Source organism: Centruroides sculpturatus, unplaced genomic scaffold (genome assembly GCF_000671375.1).
Source record: "Centruroides sculpturatus isolate CEXI.00-Female unplaced genomic scaffold, Cexi_2.0 scaffold1532, whole genome shotgun sequence".
Classification (NCBI taxonomy): domain Eukaryota; kingdom Metazoa; phylum Arthropoda; class Arachnida; order Scorpiones; family Buthidae; genus Centruroides; species Centruroides sculpturatus.
Genome location: NW_019385728.1, coordinates 89479 through 113090, shown reverse-complemented (window position 1 = coordinate 113090; position 23612 = coordinate 89479). Strand labels below are relative to the sequence as shown.

General features: G+C 32.6%; 1 protein-coding gene across 1 annotated transcript; it reads left to right on the top strand.

Moving 5' to 3' along the window:
• Positions 1 to 4993: 4993 nt before the first annotated feature.
• LOC111641590 (contactin-like) lies at positions 4994 to 20841 on the top strand. The gene is made up of 9 exons (XM_023387773.1): positions 4994 to 5083; positions 11864 to 11921; positions 11993 to 12191; positions 12270 to 12401; positions 12897 to 13018; positions 14048 to 14208; positions 15474 to 15663; positions 17995 to 18087; positions 20618 to 20841. Exons 2-9 carry the CDS (start codon positions 11864 to 11866, stop codon positions 20839 to 20841), a joined length of 1179 nt encoding a protein of 392 aa, XP_023243541.1. The 5' UTR covers positions 4994 to 5083.
• Positions 20842 to 23612: the final 2771 nt, after the last annotated feature.

The following is a 23612-nucleotide window of genomic DNA, read 5'->3' as shown; positions in this document are numbered from 1 at the left end:
ACATAGAAAATTTATTTCCTCAAGTACAAAACGAACAGCCGGATTCCATTATTGGGCTATTAAGACAATAATTACTAAGCAATTCGGCAAGAGAAAGGCATCCGGGTTGCCATATGTGAATTATGAATAAATAATTTATTATATTTAACGAGATGACGACTCGAAAGCCCGTTCCTGCCAAATTGCTTAGTAATTATTTAGCGTGAATAGCCGAATAAAGTAATTCGGCTGTTCGTTTGGTATTTGAATTATCGAGTTGGTTGTATTTTATTGTTTTTCCTCGCTCATTCTGGTACGAGGGATTTCACAAGCTGCAGAGCTAAGTTATAGATTGCGCTAGTATTGTCCTGCATAACACCTAATCAGTTCCTATAACCAAGACCGCTTGATATAACTAACCTGACTTGGTACTCTAACCCAGCGGTCCCCAACCTTTTTATCGCCGCGGACCGGTCAACGTTTGATAACTTTACCGCGGCCCACTGAGGGGGGACGTTGATTGTTCATATTTTACATTGATTTAATTTAATAATTTTAATTTAACTGTATTTAAACGTGCCTTCAAAATAAAATACAATTACACCAAAAAATGAATATAATGTGATTTAACATTTTAACTCACTAGAAAGCTAAATCAATGAGAACCCTGAGCTTGTTTCTTTGCAACGAGACAGTTCCATCTGGGGGTAATAGAAGACAATGACACTCGAAGTGTGTTTCTTGTGTTCAGTTTATTCCGCTGTTCCGTCGTCTATTAAAAGTCGCACAAACCGGAGACAAATACACCATAGTAAATAAAATGGAAATAATTTAATGTTCTTTGGGCGGCCCGGTACCATTTGATCCACGGACCGGTACCGGTCCGCGGCCCGGGGGTTGGGGACCACTGCTCTAACCTATTGGCACTCGTATCGGGACCCACAGTACTGATTCATATTTAAAACAAGATTCAATGGTAATTCGCGAAGGTAGAGCTTTGTACACTAAGAGGGATTTTTCAGATTCTTCGTTGGTTCGACCGGGCAGTGAGGGCTAGGGCCAACACAATCTGAAAAATTTCTGGATTTTTTTCTATGGGATTTGAAAATTGTTTATAGATTTTAAGCGTATTTTTGACCTCAGAATCAAAGGATTGGTGCAACTGTCGCATTTCGTCCTGTATGTTCATATGTTAGAAAATGTTCCCGTTATGTAAACTCCTATGAAACATTTATCAGAAAAATCTATTCCGGGAAATTTAGTGTCCTTCTCTTACATTAGTACTGTAATTACAATAAATTTGGAAACCGTTATCGTAATGTTTCGTGCGGAACCTTTATTAGGTAAGTTTATCCACTAAATTTAAACTCGATCGTTATTTTGCTTCTTAGGGGCGATTGCCCTCATTGCTCCCTTAAATTAAGAGTTAAAATCGCTCGAAATTCACATTAAAGTACAATCTTACCTTAGTTTGCAATGCTGAGTTTGAGGAATTGAAAGTAAACAAATATTTGAATCGATTATAACACTAGATACGACACTTGACCGACCCACTTTACCTTTAACCATCAAAATTTAATAGCTTCGATCCCCCTAATACACAAACCTCTTTACGAAATTTCAGCAATTTTTGAAACAAAATGCAGTTATTCCGCTTTGAAATTGAGTGAACGAAATCGTGCCTTCCCTATACACACAAACGTCCATACATACAAAATAGAAAACCAACTTTTTCTTACATTTCTGGACGTTTCTAAGCCCCCAGAGTCCAAAAATGTAAAAGTCCAGAAGTCATTTTTTTGACCCATAGCTATACTTTCTCTCAGTTGTATATAACAGCCAGGGAAGTAAAAATGGTGGTGCAAAATTAAGAAACAAGATCCATGTTTACAGCTAACCTAAACTATGGCTTCCTGTGTTTCACTAAAATCATAGTAAATATCGGCTAATTCGATAATTCGAGGTCCTTGAATTTCGAACTGACGAGGATTTCCTGTATAACATATACCATATATAAGTATTATTAGGTACAGTAAACCCCCTATAACACGGGTTCATATAATACGGATTCGTATAAAACGGCGAAAAAATTGCGATCGTATTCGTATAAACACGCTAAAAGTAACTCGTAAAATACGGTAAAACGTCATCGCCGACATCCAATTGTGTTTTTTGATTAGTTGACGTTTACACAGTAAATGAATAAATGCGTTGCAATTTCACTTTGCTTTGTGATGCAATGCCACTGATGGAAGAGCGCTTCCCACTGGTCTCAGACTCAGGCTCCTTCCAATCTAAATAATAAATATAGAAACAATAAATTAATTACTAATTATGTGTAAACTTTTAAAATTACTACTATATACAGACGTGTGAAAATTATTAGACTCAAGTCAGACCAGTGCAATATAAAATGATACACCTTACGCTTGAGTCTAATAATTTACACACTACTGTGATTACGATATGTAATTGTATCCTATACAAATTGAGTTATGACCCATGTAAAACTTTATAGCAAGCTATAGAGTTGTTGCAATTCCTGTAAATCATCCTGTAGGTGCTTATCTTCAACATGTTTTTTTCATACGATCGACTAATCCAGCCATTTCTTTACATATTTTGCATTGCACCCTGCATGTCGGTCTTCCTGGATTTCCAGAAATTAGTTTGTACTGCTTCCAGATATTATCAAGCCTTCTTCCTGCATTCATTTTTCACTTAACAAGTAATAATGATATTAATAATGTCTTTTTTCCATCCAAGTAATATTATAATTCATTAGCTGTTATTGTAAACTGCATGAACTGGCATGCACTGTCAGGAACTCTTTTCTTAGTGATAAAAGTCGCGTGTCACGTGCTTTCATGACCCATGAGGGTGAGAAAAATCTTCCATACTGTAATATAAAACTGTTTAAAAAAAAAAAAAAAAAAACAATTTCCCAACCCTGCTTCCCAAATATGATACGTATAATATGTGGATTACTTGGAGTAGCCGAGAAAGTGCGAAAACTGCATTCATGTGTTAACAAATTAGTCAACAACACTAAGCGATTTATTGCTCTTTACACAATTTTACGTACAGTGGAAGAACGTGATGCTTTTTTCAAATAAAAAAAAATGTCTTTAAATGAGCATTCATAGTGTTAGCTGCTAAAGAAAAGGACTTATCATGAGATAACGCATTGAACCAGTTGTTGTTAGCCTCTTTAAGTGCTAAGTCACAGGCTGATTTCGTTATACAACATACGAGGAGACAAGACACAATGAAATCAAGTAAGAGAAAACATTATGAATGACGATGTAGTGTTAGGATCGAGGGCGACTCTGTAGAAATTTTTTTAAAATATTTAAGATAAAAAAATATGCTCTCCGCCTCAAATTAATAGTATCTTGCCCCTGTACATTATACCTTTCCTTTAATAGTAGAATCATGCCGATCATTTATTAAAACTGTTTTCAGGAAAAAGCGTTTGAATTGAAATAATGTTATTTCCGGTCCAGACCAGAAATTCGAATATAGTTAATCGGGACCTCCTGCCCCTAAACGTTTCGCATGTGTTTTCTACTTTCATCTATCTAACACCGTTCTTGATATTAAGAGAGGACAGACAGACAGGCAACAGTGGGAATTTATAGGTCTAAATGTTTTGAAATTGCAGCCTAATTAACTAAACTCTTACGTTTCGTCGTATTAATAACTAAGTTCGAGTGATTTACATTCGTTGAATACATAACTTGCAAAGTGTCTTGTATATTATAGATAATATACAGTAGACCCCCCAATAACACTGTAGATACTTAGCAACCGATAAAGAAACATTTTGTTCTCACATTCGTTCTCTGTAAACAAATAATTAAATGTTTTGTTCAATGAAGTACACATTTCACAGTTACGGAAAGGAAAATGTATGTTTGAGGCCAGCATGCCATTTATCTGAAAAAATCAATAATAGATTTTCATTTACAAATCCACATACAGCATAGTCGCGTAATTTATCTTTTCGATCGTGTTGCATGCAATTAAATATAGCAGTGCCGGAACTAGGGCGGTGCCAGCGGTGCCCAGGCACAGGGCGCAGAAATGACCTGCGCCAAGCTTTGGGTCATACTTTTGGGGGCATAGTTACAGAAGCTCGCACTGGGCGCATAAAAGGCTAGTTACGGCGCTGCTTGTTAGACTTCGACACTTCAAATACATCAAAGAACAGGTTAACCACGTAGGGATCTGAAACAAAATCAGTTTAATTCGCATATCCTTTTCATGATATCATGCATAATACAACTTATTTACACGTCTCTCATGTTTGTAGTTTCATCATTATGTAATAGTAGCTGTTCCTCAGACGTGTTCTAATTGTTTACACAGTTTCCACGTAACAACTAGGTACAGTTTTCTCGAGGTTCTCTTATCAGTATTCGTCTTTGTGAGTCCAAGAATATATCGCATTAAAAAAAATGAATGAAATCTGCTAGGTAATGACAAAAAATAATTGAAAATAAAAAAATTATCGTTTAAAGGAAAAAAATTTCATATCTACAGTCGACCCCCTATAACACCGTTGATTATTCCGTTTTATATGAATTCCATGTTGTACGAGTCACTTAGATTTTACAAATACATGAGCCGTTCAGAGCCCGGCACACGTATTTGTAAAATCTAAGTGACTCGTACAACATGGAATTCGTATAAAATGGAATAATCAAGTGTTATAGGGGGGTCGACTGTATATCACTTTTAATAACCATTTACAACACCGATATGACGTCACTTATCTATATTAATATTGGCGAGTGTAAAAATGACGTCAAATTGACATATAAACGATCAAACGAACCGACCTTGTTTATAAACGACACGATTTGTTAAAAATCTCGATATAATATTATTTAAAAATAAATTATTTATAATAATATTTTTAAAATTGTTTTTATTCTGGCGTTAAATATTATCACTTAATTTTTTTTTTTTTTTAAATTTACCTTTTTTCGACGGATGTTTATTTTCAAAGCGACCGCAGCGCCAACAATTGGTCTGGTAGACAAAATTCAAACAGGTAACTTCCGGTGGAAGCAGGGCGTGGAGGCGGTCTGTAGGAAAGGTAAGAAATTTAATCAAATTCTTATCAGTAGAGGAAACGAGTTATAATTTTATCTCAATGGCTTCCGTTATCGCTTCCTGCGATAAATGATTATAAATAGGAGACTTTGTTTCGAAGATCTTACGTTAAAACATTTAAAAATAAAGGGAGGAAGTTGTCTGTTTTTGATTTAATTCGAACACCTTTAGAGAATTCTCGTGTACTAATATAAATTCCTCCCCTTTTCGTCTTGTGATTTTCTTAAAATTTAAAATATCTGACTAAAAATGATGATGAAATTTGAAACTTTTAAACTTTACCCTTCTCTCCTTTATATAATTGTATTTTGTCCCAATATTTAAGTGTATTGTGCTTTTCTTATGCCACTAAACACTTCTGACTGGCTTCTATATAGGTTGGCATCATGGTTTTATCACTTTATAAACATACTTTCTCTCTCTGCAAATATACAAATGTAAACAACTACATATAAACAAATGCCTGGAGGCCAATCATTTTATATTCAATAATGTACCATTCAGAATATCCTTGAACGTGTTAAAAGAGCGTAATCGAGTTAATATAGTCGAGCCGCGAAGGATAATACATGGCCGGGAAGCGTCGGCTTCCTAGTTAACGGCATAGCCCTTCGCAGAACGGGACGAGAAAACAAATATACAAACACGGTATCTTTATTTCTCTGTAAAACAAACGTTGAGTATTATTGGAAAATAAAAAAAAGTCTAAAGAACAGAATTTGAATTTCGAAATGCGACACATTCTTTAAACTTTTTCCATTTTTGAATAATACTGGAGGAATAGCACATTACTTAGCCAATGCAAGTATAACTTTAGCATTACCAAAACAGAAAAAGTTTCGGTACTTATGGGTTAAGAGGACGCCAGTTCAGTGGGGACGCACGTTCTAACCTAACCTAACCTATTCTAATAAATTACCATAATTATTACCAATCAAATTATTAGAATAGGTTAGGTTAGGTTAGGTTAGGTTAGAATGTGCGTCCCCACTGTTTCCTTTTGTTTGCTGGAATCAGAGATGAGTCGCCATGACGGTATACGTATCTGGACTTTAACCGGCAAATAGGCGATATCTATCATCCTAATTAATTTTTTTTTCATTTTTACAACCTTATTAGTAAATTTTCTTCTTTTTAGATTTAAATTTACTAGTCTATTGTTATTTTGATATTTTCATTCAAAATCGCGACTTTGATTGCTATTTCCGACTGCCGTCCTCTTAACCCATAAGTACCAAAGTTTCTACCTTCTCATTGAATATGTTTCAGGTTTATTTAACTATGCAATCCAATCTCTAGAAGTATGGAATCTGGACTATTACGCAAGGACAATGCTTTGATCTCATTATTTTTCTATTGATCAACAGATGAGAAAGCTTAAGCATGAGAATACGTTGTCGGTTTTGTTTGGTTATTTCTTTAATGACTTCTTAATGTCAGTTTAACAATAATCCTGATTTTGATTTATTTTATTTTGATTTAATGTTTAAATAAATGATGAAGTAACAAACTGTAAAAACTATTACTCTTACTGGTTTGCCAAGTTAAAATTTTCTGCAAATGTGCAAAGGAAATTCTGATAAAAATACCAACGAGGACGTTCTGCCAGAGAAACACACAATCGTGGCATGGCATAAAATACTGCTCAAAACTTCCTCACTTTTCTGTAAGGAAAAACACGGGTGACAAGAAAGTCTACCAACAATAAGTCGACAAAATTTGTGAAGAGTTCCGCCACAATCTGACAGTCTGTTTGTCATGCCATTAAGGAATAAGGGACAGAAAAGTCAACTATCTGTGATATTTTTCTTAACAGGTTACGTAATTCTGCAGATGCTAGAAAACACTAATAGTCTATGGTTATTGATGTCTTACCATCAGATGAGGTTGTTTCGTCTTTTTACGTGATATTGAAAGTACCATATATACCAAGGGTGGGCAACCTTTTTTATATCATGGGCCAGAATAAATTTTACGTTTTTTTCCGCGGGCCATAGTAGTTAATTGACACCTTGTGACCTGTAAATTTTTAGTCTGCAAATGCGAAATAAATAAATAAATAATTAATTAATTACTACAGTCGCCCCCATAACACTGTTGATTATTCCGTTTTATATGAATTCCATGTTGTATGAGTCACTTAGATTTTACAAATGCGTGTGCCGGGCTGTGAATGGCTCACCTATTTGTAAAATCTAAGTGATTTTAAACACAATAAAAACAGCACTATGTAGTTCGATACAACAGACATTACATTTTCTAATTGCATAGCTTTGCACATAGATTTTCTTGATGGATAATGCGATGAGATATAAATAATTTAGAAAAATTCTGTTCTTCCATTTTTCGTTTGAATAAGGAAATGACTCCCTTATTTTTTCCTGTCACTGCTGCTGCAACACTTCAGAAAATAATATTCAATTTAAACTAGACGAATTACATCAAAAAATATTTATTAATAATTTCTTCTAAACCTCTCGCGGGCCGGATAGAAACTTTTCGCGGGCCGGGGGTTGCCCACCGTTGATATATACTATACCTCATTTATAGTTTCTGGTTTGTTTTTGTTTAATCAATTAATTGTTGATTAATTTCTAATAATTACCTCGATAATTTCGATACTTATGCATACGATACTGCTTAGCATTATTTCCTAGAAGCAAAAATTTAGATTGCCACATCAAATTAAAATCTAGTGCAGTTAACTGATGTCATTTAACATTATATTTTAATAATTATAATGTACTAGCTGTACCTGATCACACATTACTGTGGCTCAAAATGTATCTATTATAAATGTATAACACTCCCCGCGGGAGGAAATTTTGAAAAATCCCTTCTTAGTGTACATTCTCTTGACATACCCTATTAAAATGCAATCAAAAATGCAAAAAACTGCATCTAAAATAGTATAATAGAAGCCGAGTTCTTCATGGTAAGCCTTCATTTTGTCTCTCCCCCCTGTGGGGAGAATTTCAACATCTATATAATATACAAGTTCTTAAGTGTGCACTGCGTTTCTCGCCGACCACGTCGCGCAGTTACCTAACTTGTATACGTATGCATCTTGCCTCTTGCCACCACTGACAACAAGAATATAACGCTTACCTAGATGATATCTTTTAATTTATATGAATATTTAACGGAATAATATACGTCCTATATCAACCCTAAAGATCCATTCTAAATATCGGTGAAAGAATTTTTGAAATCGGATGAGTAATTTCGGAGATTACCTCCTACATCCAAACTTACAAACTTTATCTCTTTATAATATTAGTATAGATTAAAATATAAAATAATGACACTGTCTTTTCTAGTCTAAATATCATAATAAATTAATTAATTGTATTTTCTTAATCATATGGTATTTCTATTGCTTGTCTTTAGAATTTTTCATTTGTAGATTAATTATCTGTTTTATTATTTATTTGTTAAATAAATATAAAATAATTTAAATATTAATCATTTAGAAATTGGTTAAATATAACAAGAGAAAGTGTAATTAGACACACGTAGCAGTAAATAGTTTAGTCATCTTTATGGATAGAATTTCACTTTTGAACTGAACAGGATATATTTAATTGCACAATAATGCTGATTTTGTAGTTTTTAGTGTAAGTTTATTGATTAGAAATATAATGATGTGCACTTTAATAATGTTTGTTTGGGGTATAACTTCTATTGACTGGCTTTCTAGTAGTTATTAAATGATGCTCATTGCATAATTATGCAATAAGACCATAAGGAAGTATATTTACGACAATTTTCATCATCTTTATAGTAGATTGTTATAAGCCCCAATTCGGTCTGCTTGCTAGGCAAAGACTTCTCTTGATCTTCCACTTCTCTCTCTCTCTCTCTCTCTCTCCATTTGGTAATTTTTTCTGTTGGATATCAGCTATTCTTTGAATTGCATTTTTCCATTTAGCTGAAGATCTGCCTCTCAAACTCTTTCCATCTTTCGAGTATCACTCTGATGATTCCTGTTTACCTGTTGAACTTGAAACTCTAAGCCATATGCTGAGCCCATCGATTCTTCAATTCTTTAACCATGTCCGCACTTTATTAACATCTGTGATCCACATTTTTGATTTTATCCATTTGTTGCTTTTCAATGACACACCAACAACTGTCGTAAATCATCAGGCTGTCATTTCGAAATAATAATTATAAATCACAAATGAATTTGACACTAGAGGGAGGCATTAGGTGCCATCTCATATTAAATTTAATAATTATAGTTTTTAATTAAATAATTTTAAATATAAAATATAAAACATGACCGACGGTATTACATTTAATTATTTTACACTTAACTGTATAAACAAGTATAAAATTGCAACGTTTAACAAAGATAAAATGCTTTGTTTCCATTATTCATCCATCATTCGCTCCAGTCGGCAGTCCACAACTTCACAAGCACAGAGGTGACCTTTCTTTTGTGGACTGTCAACTGGGGTGAACGACAGATGAATAACAGAAACAAAGCATTTTATCTTTGTTAAACGTTGCAATTTTATACTTGTTTATACAATTAAGTGTAAAATAATTAAATAATTTTAGATTAAACTGGAAGAAAAGAATCTGCCCGGAGTGGGACGTGAACCCACAACTCATTTACCGTGCAGATGCGTTGCCAGTTACGGTACTTGGGTCTCCGGTCTGATCTCCTCTTCCAGTATATTTAACATTAAGAAATAACATCGTTGGTTACTGTAGATGTTTGTTTGTTGCTTTTCTTGTCCCTGTGAGTAATTCCCAACATAGTAAGTTCTATCTTTCTTTGGATTGTTAGAAGTTTGTTGAGAATTTTGTTTGTCAGCAGCCATGTTTCAGTGCCATATGTCGTAATGGATAGAATATGTTGAAGACCTTATGCTTCAGGCCAGTGGTTTTCAACCGGCCGTCACAAAATGGATCAATGGAAGAAAGTAGCAGAACACTTGGGCGATCTGCCAAGAGTTCACTCAGGAGGATTTTCTATGGGGAAACTAGATTTTATATAGGTGTCGGACATGCAAAAAACCTAGAAAACTCCACGAGTTCAGTCTGTCGGCAAGGTGCAAATTTGCAACAAATTATTGGTTTACATCCACTTGGCCACTGGTTAGCCTCCGCGCACAAAATAGAGTGTTGAGCAGCGCCGTAACACTTCTTATATGTATTACTAAAAGCACATTAACTCTACATTAATAAAGATGCCATAAACAAATATATCAAGTCGGGGGTACCAATATTGGCAAAAAGTTAAAAAACACTGCTTTAGGCAGATGATAAGTCTTAAATATATCCCTCATTCTTGATAATGCTTTCTAACTTAACTGAGCCTGCAATTAATTTCCCCCATTATATCTCCATCTATGATGATTAAATGATCAAGACAAATTTAACTGTTCATTCTTTCTAGATTAGTGCGATGTACAGTACCTGAAACTTTAGCATGCCTGATAATTTTTGGGTTTCCAATCTGTTGTCATTGTTCAAATTAATGACCATTTCCTGAAATTCAGATATCTTGGCAACAAATACAATATGTTACTTAAAATTTCAATGTAGACGTGACTAATGACCTGAGAAATGACACAGTATGTAAAGTTTTTGTTTTACTGAGTTGAATGCTTTTTCAACAAGAGCTGAGATTGATGGTTTTTGGAATTTGGGTGTCTTCTTGTAAATTGCCATAGCGAGTGTATGCATGGCTGTGGAGCCAATATCAGCAGTTTAAGGAGAAATCGGTGTCAGTAAGAAAAAAAACAACACTCCAGTCTCAAGTTTAAGCAATTTTATGCAGAATAGACACTACTGAATCCATCCTATTCTGTAGATTGATAGCAGCTCAGCTTGCTATGATCTTTATCTTGGTAAAACTTTTATAGAAGATGGGAAGCAGACTAATTGGCTTGTAATTTCCAATGTTATACTTGTCTACTTTCTTGTATAGAAGAATTGCAGGTGTATTTTTTTCAGTGTTTTTGTATCGTTTGGGTGATTTGAATTTTACTGATCTACTAATATGTCTGCTTTTGTGCTAAGTTCAAAGAGTACATTTTCAACTATTAGGACTTTATCTGTGCCAATACTGTCATTACTGCCAGTTTACCCAGTTTTGTCGATCTAATTGTCTGCTGAACTTCAATGGGTTTACAATTTCTCTCAAAATATGTATTTGGTGTAGGTTTAATTCGCCTATTACATTCCAATTGCAGTATAGTTCCTAATAGAATTCCCACACTCTAACCACTAAACATCCTATAACATAAGTTGAGGTTTTGTCTTTCTCCATAATTGCTATTATGTAAGCCTTTACAGTCGAAAATGCTTTTCTAAGTGTCTTCATGTTTATATTTTCTATTGTCTCTTTGATCTGCTTAATACTGTGTACCCTATGTTTTCTTACTTCCTAACCAATCTACAGAATATAGAATATTCAATTCTGTTTTTAAATTTAAGTCTTGCTTCATTGTTTTATGTTTCCTTAACAAGTCTAGGGTGTTTTGCAGTAGTTCATTAGGCTCATTGTTGCAGTTTCTACTAGATTGTTCTGTAGCAGACTACCATGCAAGATTTGCCTACAGGATTTCCTTAAATTCTTAAAGGGAAATCCTACAGTTTCCTTTTCTTTTGGTTTACTTGCTACCCTCTTTCAAAGCCCAAATCACACGAATAATGCCAAAACTATCATATAAAAGAAGAAAATTTTATGATGATTTAGTTAAATATTTTTAATTTAATTATGTAATAATTTAATTTTTTTTTACAGATGCCTATTAATGGATTCTTAATTTTTTCACTCTGTTATTTATACTTTTCTTCATTAGGTAAGATTCTAGACATTATTAAAACTTCCATTGTGAATTAAATTTAAAAGTAACGTAAATATATATTTCAGCTTTTTGTAAAGATTGTCCGAAAGAATGGGTTTCGCACAGAGAGTCTTGTTACAAATTCATACGTTCGCCCCTGAATGCTTTCGAGTCCGCTCGATCCAAGTGCCGAACTTACAATTCTGACCTGGTGTCTGTGAATTCTTTCATGGAGCACGAATTCATTTCGAGCTGGCTAAAGGAACATGATCCCCAGCACTACAGGTTATTTTTATCTAATTGTTTATAACTAAATTTATTTGATGATAATACAATTAAAATTGTTTTAAAAAATTCTTTCAGATGGTACACGAGTGGCATTAGCGATGACGACAATTCTTGGATTTGGGAAGGTGATAATACTAAATTTAGCAACATCGATTTACTTTTGAATCCTTTAAATGAATTGGGTTATGGAAGACGCGTGGTTTATAAGTAAGTAAGATGTGTTGTAAATTTGTTTATGTGAAAATATGTATGTTTCTATGCTAATTATAAACAAAACTAAAAATTAATTCTACAAAATAATATTACATTGTAACAACAAGACCACCGTTTTGTTACAAACAAGAACACCAGAAAGTTGGTGTTGAATTCATATTAATAAGAATTATTTTATTCTTAATTAGCATAATTATTAATTACAGAAAAGAATTTAAACAGTTATATACATAAATTTTCATTTGTTTTATTTTGTATATTACTACATGTTTTTGTAGTTTTAAAACTCCAAATATCATTATATCATTAAATAATCAGACTGCAATTTATGTGAAATTAGAGACAAAATACATTTAAAGTTAAAATAATCATATTGTTCCTAATTAATATAACTTAAATGTTGCTTAATGGAAAGATTTAATTAATATTTATTTAAGTTATAAAAACTATTTAGTTTGCATTTAGTATAATATAAGAATTACGTTTCAGTTATTCTACTTCTGCAAACAAATGGGGATTGAGCAGAGTCCTTCCACAAGAAGAATTACCTTATATTTGTGAAATTCCTTTAGAAGACCTTGATAATATAATTCTTATGGAGAGAGATATCAGTAAGTGTTTTGTGAATTTCTAAATATTAATTTATTGTACTTACAAGAAGACAGTTGTACAATCATTGTTCTTTGCAAACTTCTAGTCAATAGTTTATGAAGATTTGATTGTTTGGGGATTGGCAGCCACTACAAACAGAAAATGTTATTACAGATCTGTTGAAAATGTATTGTTTTATTAATTAAATGAGTTCTGTAATTTACCTTTCACTAAATATGCTGATAAAGCACAGTGCAGTCTCCACTTATCTCTCTTACAAAAAAAGATTGTGCTACTTTGACCACATTTTTGTCTGTAAAAGTTTTAACGTTGGATACATTCTAGTATGCATCAGTCTTGGCCACAACCAATGTACTGGCGAATAGTTTAATAAGCTTTTAGGGAACATCCAGCAGCCTAACAAGATGGCAAAAGCAAACAGTGCTATAATGACATTTGGAGGCTTATTTTGACAAAATAACTTTGGGTTAATACAGACAAGTAGTAAAAATAGTATTAATAATGTAACTGTGGAGTTGGCTGTATTGCTTCATCGGAGTTTGCTTTATTTATGGCCAGACGAGTGCAATGTACTGTACATTGGTTGCTGTACTGACGAATTCATCGGTTAATATTGAACTTTATTAATTACTAAAATTAATAAGAGAAGAAATTCTAAATTAAAAATTAATTTATTGTAATTACCAAAAATCTGTTGTTAAAGTCAAAAATTTAGCACCTGAACTATAAAATATATAAGTTAAATTATAAAAAATAATATATAATGCTATTGTTTAGCTGTATTTATTTTAGTTTTTTATTTATTTATGGGGATTAGCTACCATTTGCCTTATGGCATAGCTTGTAAAATTTTTGAATAACGAATATTATAAGGGTAGTAAGGATTAGGCTTTTGTTCCCTATCCCTCACCCATACCAGTTGACTCTGTTGTGAGTTGAGCTCGCTTATAAAAGAGAGTAAATGTGAATGGCAAAGCCAATTAAACATGCCTTTGTTTGCTGATTAATTGATCAATTAAACATTATAGGTTACGGTGTATTAGTCACCGACGAAGAGAAAGTGCCAAGGGGTCCGTATTTTATCGAAGAACCCAAATCTGTAATATTTGCTCAAAGTGATAGAGATAACGTGGCCACATTGAGGTGCGTCGCCAAGGGTTATCCACCGCCTACTTACATTTGGTATCAGGTAAGTTTAATTTTTGTCTTTCTTCTATAATATAATTATCTTAATAACATTGTAAATGTAATAAATTATATTTGTAAAGTATTTTAATATTTTCCCATTGGAATAGGTTCATGTATGCTATATTAGGAAAATTATTCATTCAATCAAGCTTATTCCAAAATTATTTTTGACTCAGAAACTTGTTATTGTATTTTGTATTTAATTTTGAATAGAAGTTGTGGCGACAGCTTTGGTCATAAATCCAAAAGTCGCCACGAGGAGGAACTCTGAACTTAATGGACTTGGTAACCTGACACTATGACCTCACTTTTGGGTTCAAACTTCGCCAGGTGCACATGTATATTGATTTTATGTTCATCCGGTAGTGTAGCATTGTAACCTATGTAACGTACAGAATTAAAATAGTTTTTGAATTATTTTGTCTGTAGCCTGATACTGTATTGTAAGGTAATTACATACGAATTAGCGCTACAGAAGTGTCTGTAAATTTAGTAAATAAAAAACATACCAGTGGCAGATTCAGAAGTGCACAAAAGAGAATCTGACTTGAAAATAAAAAATAGAGTATTTAAATAATTAATAAGAATGTTTCAAATGCTTGTGTGACTATTCAAATGCTTGTATTGGACCTGCGGATGTCCATGAAACCATATTTGGCATACCGCTAAACCTAAAATTTATATATTTTTCGTGCGGATTTACAGAGACTTTATAATATTTACATATTTGGCATCATAAATGTTTTTATAATGGCATTACTGAGCTTGAATAAATAAATTTTAATTAGTTTTTGTGTTGATGGGGAGGAAATGGAGCCCTACCCTCCTCTTGTATTCGTCACTGATTTATATTAAAAAAATAATAATAATAATGAAAGTGAGTAGAAAGAAGGGTTTTGATACTTTAAATTTCTAAATTAAATTTGTTTTGATGTACAAATTAATAGTTTAAGTTTGTTGAATATTTCCAAAATAATTCAGTTATAAGTTGTTCCAATTATTCAATCATATTGAAAATATAAAAATGAATCATTTTTGTGTATGTATTGTCTACTTGGGCCTTCTTCACCACTATAATAAGTTCTATTAGTAAACAAGGCCCAAGTAGACAATATATACAGTACACAGAAATGTAAAACAGTAATGACATGCTTTGATATAATAATTTGTAATAGTTTCGGGGTGTGTTATATGCCTTTGAAACAAGATTTAAATGTCATATTTAAGTAATCTTTGTTTAATATATAAATTTTCAACTCTATATAGGTAGAATATCATCACGATGAAATGGTCAGTAAAAAAATTGACCCCCTCTCTGATTATCGATATACACAGACCGATGGAATTCTGATGATTCTCGATCCGGATCAGTCTACCGACAAAGGAAAATATTATTGCTCTGCCACGAATAAATTTGGTACCATAATTAGTCAAATTGTGTCTTTGGATTTTGGAAGTAAGTTAATATTTGTTAAAACTTCTTAGACTAATATGTAGAAACAGGAAAATTTTGATCAGATTTAAAGATAGATTATTTAGCTAATAGCCACAGGTTGTAGATTGCTCTTGCCGTTCTTTGCACAGAGGGGTGCCAGATCATCAGTCATTCATTGCTTTTAGGTGGCCCTTGGTCTACGTAAAGGCAACGAATGACATGATCTGTGGAGACTGAAATCACTGCCTGTAGTATCCAGTGTGTTAACAATTCTTCAATGTTAGTAATTTTTTTCATATTTCCCATCCTTTATATAGCCCCATAAAAGAAAAACAAAAGTTTAGAGGCATGATCTGGGGAATGAGAAGACATGGTGTAGGGCCACTGAGGCCTGTCCTGGAGACTTCTCTAAGAATTTGCAATTAGGTTGTCACATAAGAAACTTTGAGTATCCATATTTGATGCAAAAAAATAGACTACAATACGGAATTATTTACGATGACGTAAAATTGAGTTGTCGCCACCTACACAAGGATGTAAATAATAAAAATTACTATAATTACATACATTTAATTAAGAAACTGAGCAATTAAATATAGGCTAATCTTTAAAGTGTTTCTTATGCTTCTGGGTAGTAATAAGTGAAATCCAAAAAATAACATGTGGACAATTTACTAGAAACTTCTGGCATCCGACCAATAAAAAATCGTGCTGTCAGCATATCATAATGATGGTCACACGACACAAAATCGTGTTGATTGGCAGCGAGTGTTGTTAATAATCTACCAAACTGCCAGATTCTTTGGGTTATAATGAGACATTTAGAAAGAATTTAACAGTTTGATAGATATTTAGATATAATGTAGGTCTATTTTGAATTTGCTTGATATAAATTAACTGTGTTAATCAGTTGATTGAAAAATTTTATATTTTATTGGAGAATTTGATTGTTACATTCTATGATTTTTACCTCAATTTATTTACTTTTAATCCTATCTGTGACTTCTAAAAAAGATATGCGTAAGATCAAATTAGACACTGGTATACATTTAATATATACTTAATTTAAACTTCTACCAGTCTTTAGTGTTTTAGATGCACAGGCAACATATTGTTAGTGGTCAGGGATTTATCATTAAGTTATTGATCCGTGATCTCGATCGGCCTGCAAAGTCAAATGAGACTTCGTCTCAAAGTGTGGCAGAAAATTGATGGTCAACCCGTATTTTATTTTGGTACAGAATTTGCTGGATAATTTTGCATTAAGATAATTTAGAGTTTCATTTTTAGGTCCCCGTAATTGTTTTCGGTATCGTGTGAGAACAGCCGAACCAGTTTTTACAAAACTTTGTTTGTTTTGGATATTTTTGGAAAGTTGTAGGCTACTTTTTGTTTCCAAAATAATTTGATTTTATAAACTTTGATGAAATTATATTATTTGCAACAGTAAATGATTCACATTTGGTTCTTTTTGGGTCATTTATGCGAATGAGAAGCTTTGCAATCTGGTGGGTGTGAAACAAACTGTGAAATTCAAAAGTGGATAATAGTAAAATGAAATTTGATTGGTTGGCCAGTTGTTTGAGCAAAACATACATAGTATTGAATTTATGGCTGTTTTATTTACGTGAAGAACTGGAACTTAGTAATAATTAAGTCTCATTTTCCACACTATTTCTGGTAAAACAGTTTAATAAAATGTAACAAAATGATTATTGCCGTTTTTCCAGTGTCGGCAGGTCTAGAATTTTGTGATGTAAAATTGTCTTTGGTGTATTATACTATATTGGAGTTTTAATTGTTATAAATTTTTATGCTTTTGGAATGAATTTCGAAAATTTACTCTTTAGTTTTGTACAAAAGTCTTACATTTATTGTAAAAAAAATCAAAAGGGATGGAACAGAAAATTTAGAACAGTTGCATCTTCTCTAGAATTAGTTGACCGAGTTACACAATAAATTTCTATGAGAATGATGAATTGTTGCATTTGCCATAGAATTTCCTGGAAAAATATTGGAAAGTACCAGAGTTAGAATGGGAAGGTCGATTTAAAATTTTTGTTGCAAATTTCATTGACCTGGGAAATTTTATTTTGAACCTTGAAGAGAGGCTATTTGTTGCAACTCTGCCACTTCTAGCATATCTTACCTTGCCACTAATGGATATTTTTATATGAGACCATTAACTTAATGTATAATTTTCCTGAGCTGCGCCGCATACTTCAACTAGTTTTGAGTAAAATCACTTTAATTTTGATAAAAGTAAATTTATTATTTTACATTCCAAATTAAATTATCAACGATAATTCCTATGATTGTTTCGTTTATTTGACGAAAAAAATTTAATTTCAGCCATTCCGGAATTTAACAGGAAGAGATCGGCGGAATATGGAAAAGAAAACTGGGGAAAATCGATATCCTGCGATCCGCCTCAAGTCTATCCACGTGAGTATCCTTAATGTTTTTTGAAAATATTTAACATAATTCTTATAAAATTGTAAGAATTGTGTTACATTTGTAGATAATATTATTGGGTATCTGCATTTAACTGTTGCAAGAGGCCATTTCTGTGTTGTATTCGAAATAATCAAATTGTGTAATGCGAATCAGATCGGTCAATAACACGTTATGAATTAAATCGATCGTAATCAAAACTTTAGCCAGTTTGAGTTACCGACTGTCATTTTCTTCCGAAGAGGCATTTTGCTATTGCTACGTGCATTACGAGGTTGTAAATGTCATAAAATATTTGAGTAACAATTTCCTCAAATTAAACCAAACAACATTAAAAGGTTTATATGCAGTTTATAGAATACCATTAAAAGTACTCTGTATTTTAAAAGGTGTGTCATAAACTACATATTTAATGGTGTTTCTTTTATTGTTCTTACATAGTACACAATTAATAATAGAATGTACTATATAGGAACAATAAAAGGAAACAATTTAAAAGCACTGTTTTGAACACAAGTATGAAAAATTTTAAAATTTTATTCAATTTGCGTCATTAGTCAAGAATCCATTTTACAATTTTAGAATCTGCTTCGTATTTTATGTAATAATTGATTAATACTCAACCAAATGATTGCTATAATTGATTGGGCTATAAAATTGCTATTATTAATGATTATATATTAAGTAATTTGGTATTAGAGGTAGACGTTAGGCGCCATCTCTTATACAAATTCATAATTACGATTTTACTCAACCAAATAGCAATCGTTCAGTTGAGTATCAATGTATTGGGTGTCGGGAAGTTTATTACCATAAATCATTAATATTTTGAACAGAAAATTTTGCTCTCTAAATCAATAATTGAACTGTCCTAATATAATCGTGCAATTTACATAACAATTTTTTTAAGATAAAGTAGATTTGATTCATTTTTATTGTAATCTTAGTTCATTTTATACTCTTATACAACGTTTTTTAATACATTACAAAATCAAAAATGCATAATTACTTAAAATTTTAATACAAAAGATTTCATCATTAAAATCCAGAACACTGAAGACTAACAGCTATAACTTTTATTTGTAGGCTACTCTGTGTTTCAAAATGTCTGTGCGTTGAAGATTAGCCTACAAGGAAAGGTTGAAGCTGTTTTTAGTGTGTTTTAAAGTGTTGTTTCTTATAATTTTTTTACAAATTTTTAACTTTCTTTCATTTCTTTAATTATTAGTTAAATAATTTTTATTTATTCTTCTTACACTCGTATTGATTTTTCTTAATGAAGTCAGTTTTTTGATAGAATTAACCTTTGTGGACATACAGAATCTGGAAGTTAAATAAGTTGAAATAGGAAAAAATTAGGGGAGAAATCAAAATGCACGTGCAAACGATTAGTTATTTTATAACAATATTCTAGACTGTGTTGTAAATTGTTAAAGCCCCAGTCTAGAAAAGGATTCAAAGGCATTTTTAAATGTATTAAGAATTCTTTTACAAATGTAAGTTAGGATAAGAAAAGTTGTTTTCTGTATCAGTAGAAATGTTGACATTACTTATTGAATACAGTAATACCTCGACTTACACGAACCTGGAGTTATGCGATTTTCAAATCTCGTCGATTCGTCTTTTGTGTGAGCGCCACGCAACTCTCGATTACTCATTCCCCCCACACTATTGTTCAACTTACATGTTCAGACGTGTCATGCGGAATCGACACATAGCTAAAATTTATTTTGTGTTATTTATTTCTATATTTGTTATATCTACGGAGACTCGAGAGACTCTATGTGGTGATTTCTTGTAACAATGAACAAATCAAAAGACGAGATAAGATTAACGAGAACATTTATTAACTTACATACAACCGACTTGGATTTTATACAAATTGAGAAATTATACCCCGACTTACGCGGTTATCGCTCTGTCCCACCTATCGCATAAGTTTGGTGTATTACTGTACATTGTGAGTTACTTATCAATACATCTCATAATATTCTTCTACAAACAAGCAAGAATGCAAACTGGTTCTTGCTTACAAGAAATATCCAAAGCCTTCTTTTTGGCGAACACAAAAAAAAAAACCAAACATGATCAAAAAAGAAATTAAAACATGGCTTGTGTCTGTTTTATGGAGCTCTATAAGTAATATTGGCAAAATTTACCAAATGAAAATTAAAGAATGTGATCTATTGACATCTGTAAAAGCTTCAGTGATTTGCAATTTTAATTAATTTAATTAAATTTTGATATGCCTAAAATGCAACTGCAATTGAGAGTTGCAGAATTAATCACTTCTTCAACTCTCAGTTATGTTTTATGGGAGTTGACATATATGTTTATGAATTTATGTTAATTTTGATAGTATAACTAACTATACACTTTCCATTTAAGCCAAAATTTTGTCAAAGTTAATTCACTGATAAAAAGCATCCATTTGATATAGAATTTACCAAATAAGAACCGAACAGAGTAACAAATTTGATTAAACTTTTACAATAACTTATCAAAACTTTTTTAATTATAGGTGTAAATTATTATTGGAATAGAAATAAGTTTCCGAATTTTGTGGAAGAAGATCAGAGAGTTTTTGCATCATTTGACGGAAATTTATACTTTTCTTCACTGGAGAAAACAGATCAGGCCAATTATTCTTGTGCCGTTCAGAGTGTAATAGCTCCAGCTGGGCGTACAGGACCATTTTTCCAACTGATAGTTGGCCCCGCATGTAAGTTCTGTATATTTCATTAAATTTATATATATACAAGGTCTGTTCAAAAAGTATCGGACCTTTTTTTTTACCGCGTAAACCAATGATGCGCGAGAGGCCTCCTTCGGTGGAGTTGTGGAGGGGACAGTCATGCACAGCCGTGAATTTTTTCCCGCCTGCAGGAAGCGTCAGTCGTTGGNTGTAGATTAATTATCTGTTTTATTATTTATTTGTTAAATAAATATAAAATAATTTAAATATTAATCATTTAGAAATTGGTTAAATATAACAAGAGAAAGTGTAATTAGACACACGTAGCAGTAAATAGTTTAGTCATCTTTATGGATAGAATTTCACTTTTGAACTGAACAGGATATATTTAATTGCACAATAATGCTGATTTTGTAGTTTTTAGTGTAAGTTTATTGATTAGAAATATAATGATGTGCACTTTAATAATGTTTGTTTGGGGTATAACTTCTATTGACTGGCTTTCTAGTAGTTATTAAATGATGCTCATTGCATAATTATGCAATAAGACCATAAGGAAGTATATTTACGACAATTTTCATCATCTTTATAGTAGATTGTTATAAGCCCCAATTCGGTCTGCTTGCTAGGCAAAGACTTCTCTTGATCTTCCACTTCTCTCTCTCTCTCTCTCCCTCTCCATTTGGTAATTTTTTCTGTTGGATATCAGCTATTCTTTGAATTGCATTTTTCCATTTAGCTGAAGATCTGCCTCTCAAACTCTTTCCATCTTTCGAGTATCACTCTGATGATTCCTGTTTACCTGTTGAACTTGAAACTCTAAGCCATATGCTGAGCCCATCGATTCTTCAATTCTTTAACCATGTCCGCACTTTATTAACATCTGTGATCCACATTTTTGATTTTATCCATTTGTTGCTTTTCAATGACACACCAACAACTGTCGTAAATCATCAGGCTGTCATTTCGAAATAATAATTATAAATCACAAATGAATTTGACACTAGAGGGAGGCATTAGGTGCCATCTCATATTAAATTTAATAATTATAGTTTTTAATTAAATAATTTTAAATATAAAATATAAAACATGACCGACGGTATTACATTTAATTATTTTACACTTAACTGTATAAACAAGTATAAAATTGCAACGTTTAACAAAGATAAAATGCTTTGTTTCCATTATTCATCCATCATTCGCTCCAGTCGGCAGTCCACAACTTCACAAGCACAGAGGTGACCTTTCTTTTGTGGACTGTCAACTGGGGTGAACGACAGATGAATAACAGAAACAAAGCATTTTATCTTTGTTAAACGTTGCAATTTTATACTTGTTTATACAATTAAGTGTAAAATAATTAAATAATTTTAGATTAAACTGGAAGAAAAGAATCTGCCCGGAGTGGGACGTGAACCCACAACTCATTTACCGTGCAGATGCGTTGCCAGTTACGGTACTTGGGTCTCCGGTCTGATCTCCTCTTCCAGTATATTTAACATTAAGAAATAACATCGTTGGTTACTGTAGATGTTTGTTTGTTGCTTTTCTTGTCCCTGTGAGTAATTCCCAACATAGTAAGTTCTATCTTTCTTTGGATTGTTAGAAGTTTGTTGAGAATTTTGTTTGTCAGCAGCCATGTTTCAGTGCCATATGTCGTAATGGATAGAATATGTTGAAGACCTTATGCTTCAGGCCAGTGGTTTTCAACCGGCCGTCACAAAATGGATCAATGGAAGAAAGTAGCAGAACACTTGGGCGATCTGCCAAGAGTTCACTCAGGAGGATTTTCTATGGGGAAACTAGATTTTATATAGGTGTCGGACATGCAAAAAACCTAGAAAACTCCACGAGTTCAGTCTGTCGGCAAGGTGCAAATTTGCAACAAATTATTGGTTTACATCCACTTGGCCACTGGTTAGCCTCCGCGCACAAAATAGAGTGTTGAGCAGCGCCGTAACACTTCTTATATGTATTACTAAAAGCACATTAACTCTACATTAATAAAGATGCCATAAACAAATATATCAAGTCGGGGGTACCAATATTGGCAAAAAGTTAAAAAACACTGCTTTAGGCAGATGATAAGTCTTAAATATATCCCTCATTCTTGATAATGCTTTCTAACTTAACTGAGCCTGCAATTAATTTCCCCCATTATATCTCCATCTATGATGATTAAATGATCAAGACAAATTTAACTGTTCATTCTTTCTAGATTAGTGCGATGTACAGTACCTGAAACTTTAGCATGCCTGATAATTTTTGGGTTTCCAATCTGTTGTCATTGTTCAAATTAATGACCATTTCCTGAAATTCAGATATCTTGGCAACAAATACAATATGTTACTTAAAATTTCAATGTAGACGTGACTAATGACCTGAGAAATGACACAGTATGTAAAGTTTTTGTTTTACTGAGTTGAATGCTTTTTCAACAAGAGCTGAGATTGGTGGTTTTTGGAATTTGGGTGTCTTCTTGTAAATTGCCATAGCGAGTGTATGCATGGCTGTGGAGCCAATATCAGCAGTTTAAGGAGAAATCGGTGTCAGTAAGAAAAAAAACAACACTCCAGTCTCAAGTTTAAGCAATTTTATGCAGAATAGACACTACTGAATCCATCCTATTCTGTAGATTGATAGCAGCTCAGCTTGCTATGATCTTTATCTTGGTAAAACTTTTATAGAAGATGGGAAGCAGACTAATTGGCTTGTAATTTCCAATGTTATACTTGTCTACTTTCTTGTATAGAAGAATTGCAGGTGTATTTTTTTCAGTGTTTTTGTATCGTTTGGGTGATTTGAATTTTACTGATCTACT

Excerpts from the sequence above, each read along its gene's own strand:
- LOC111641590 (XM_023387773.1), top strand. The coding sequence starts at position 11,864 with ATGCCTATTAATGGATTCTTAATTTTTTCACTCTGTTATTTATACTTT. Across the intron at positions 11,922-11,992 it reads TTTATACTTTTCTTCATTAG|CTTTTTGTAAAGATTGTCCG; the intron begins GTAAGATTCTAG and ends TATATATTTCAG. Across the intron at positions 14,209-15,473 it reads CTACTTACATTTGGTATCAG|GTAGAATATCATCACGATGA; the intron begins GTAAGTTTAATT and ends AACTCTATATAG.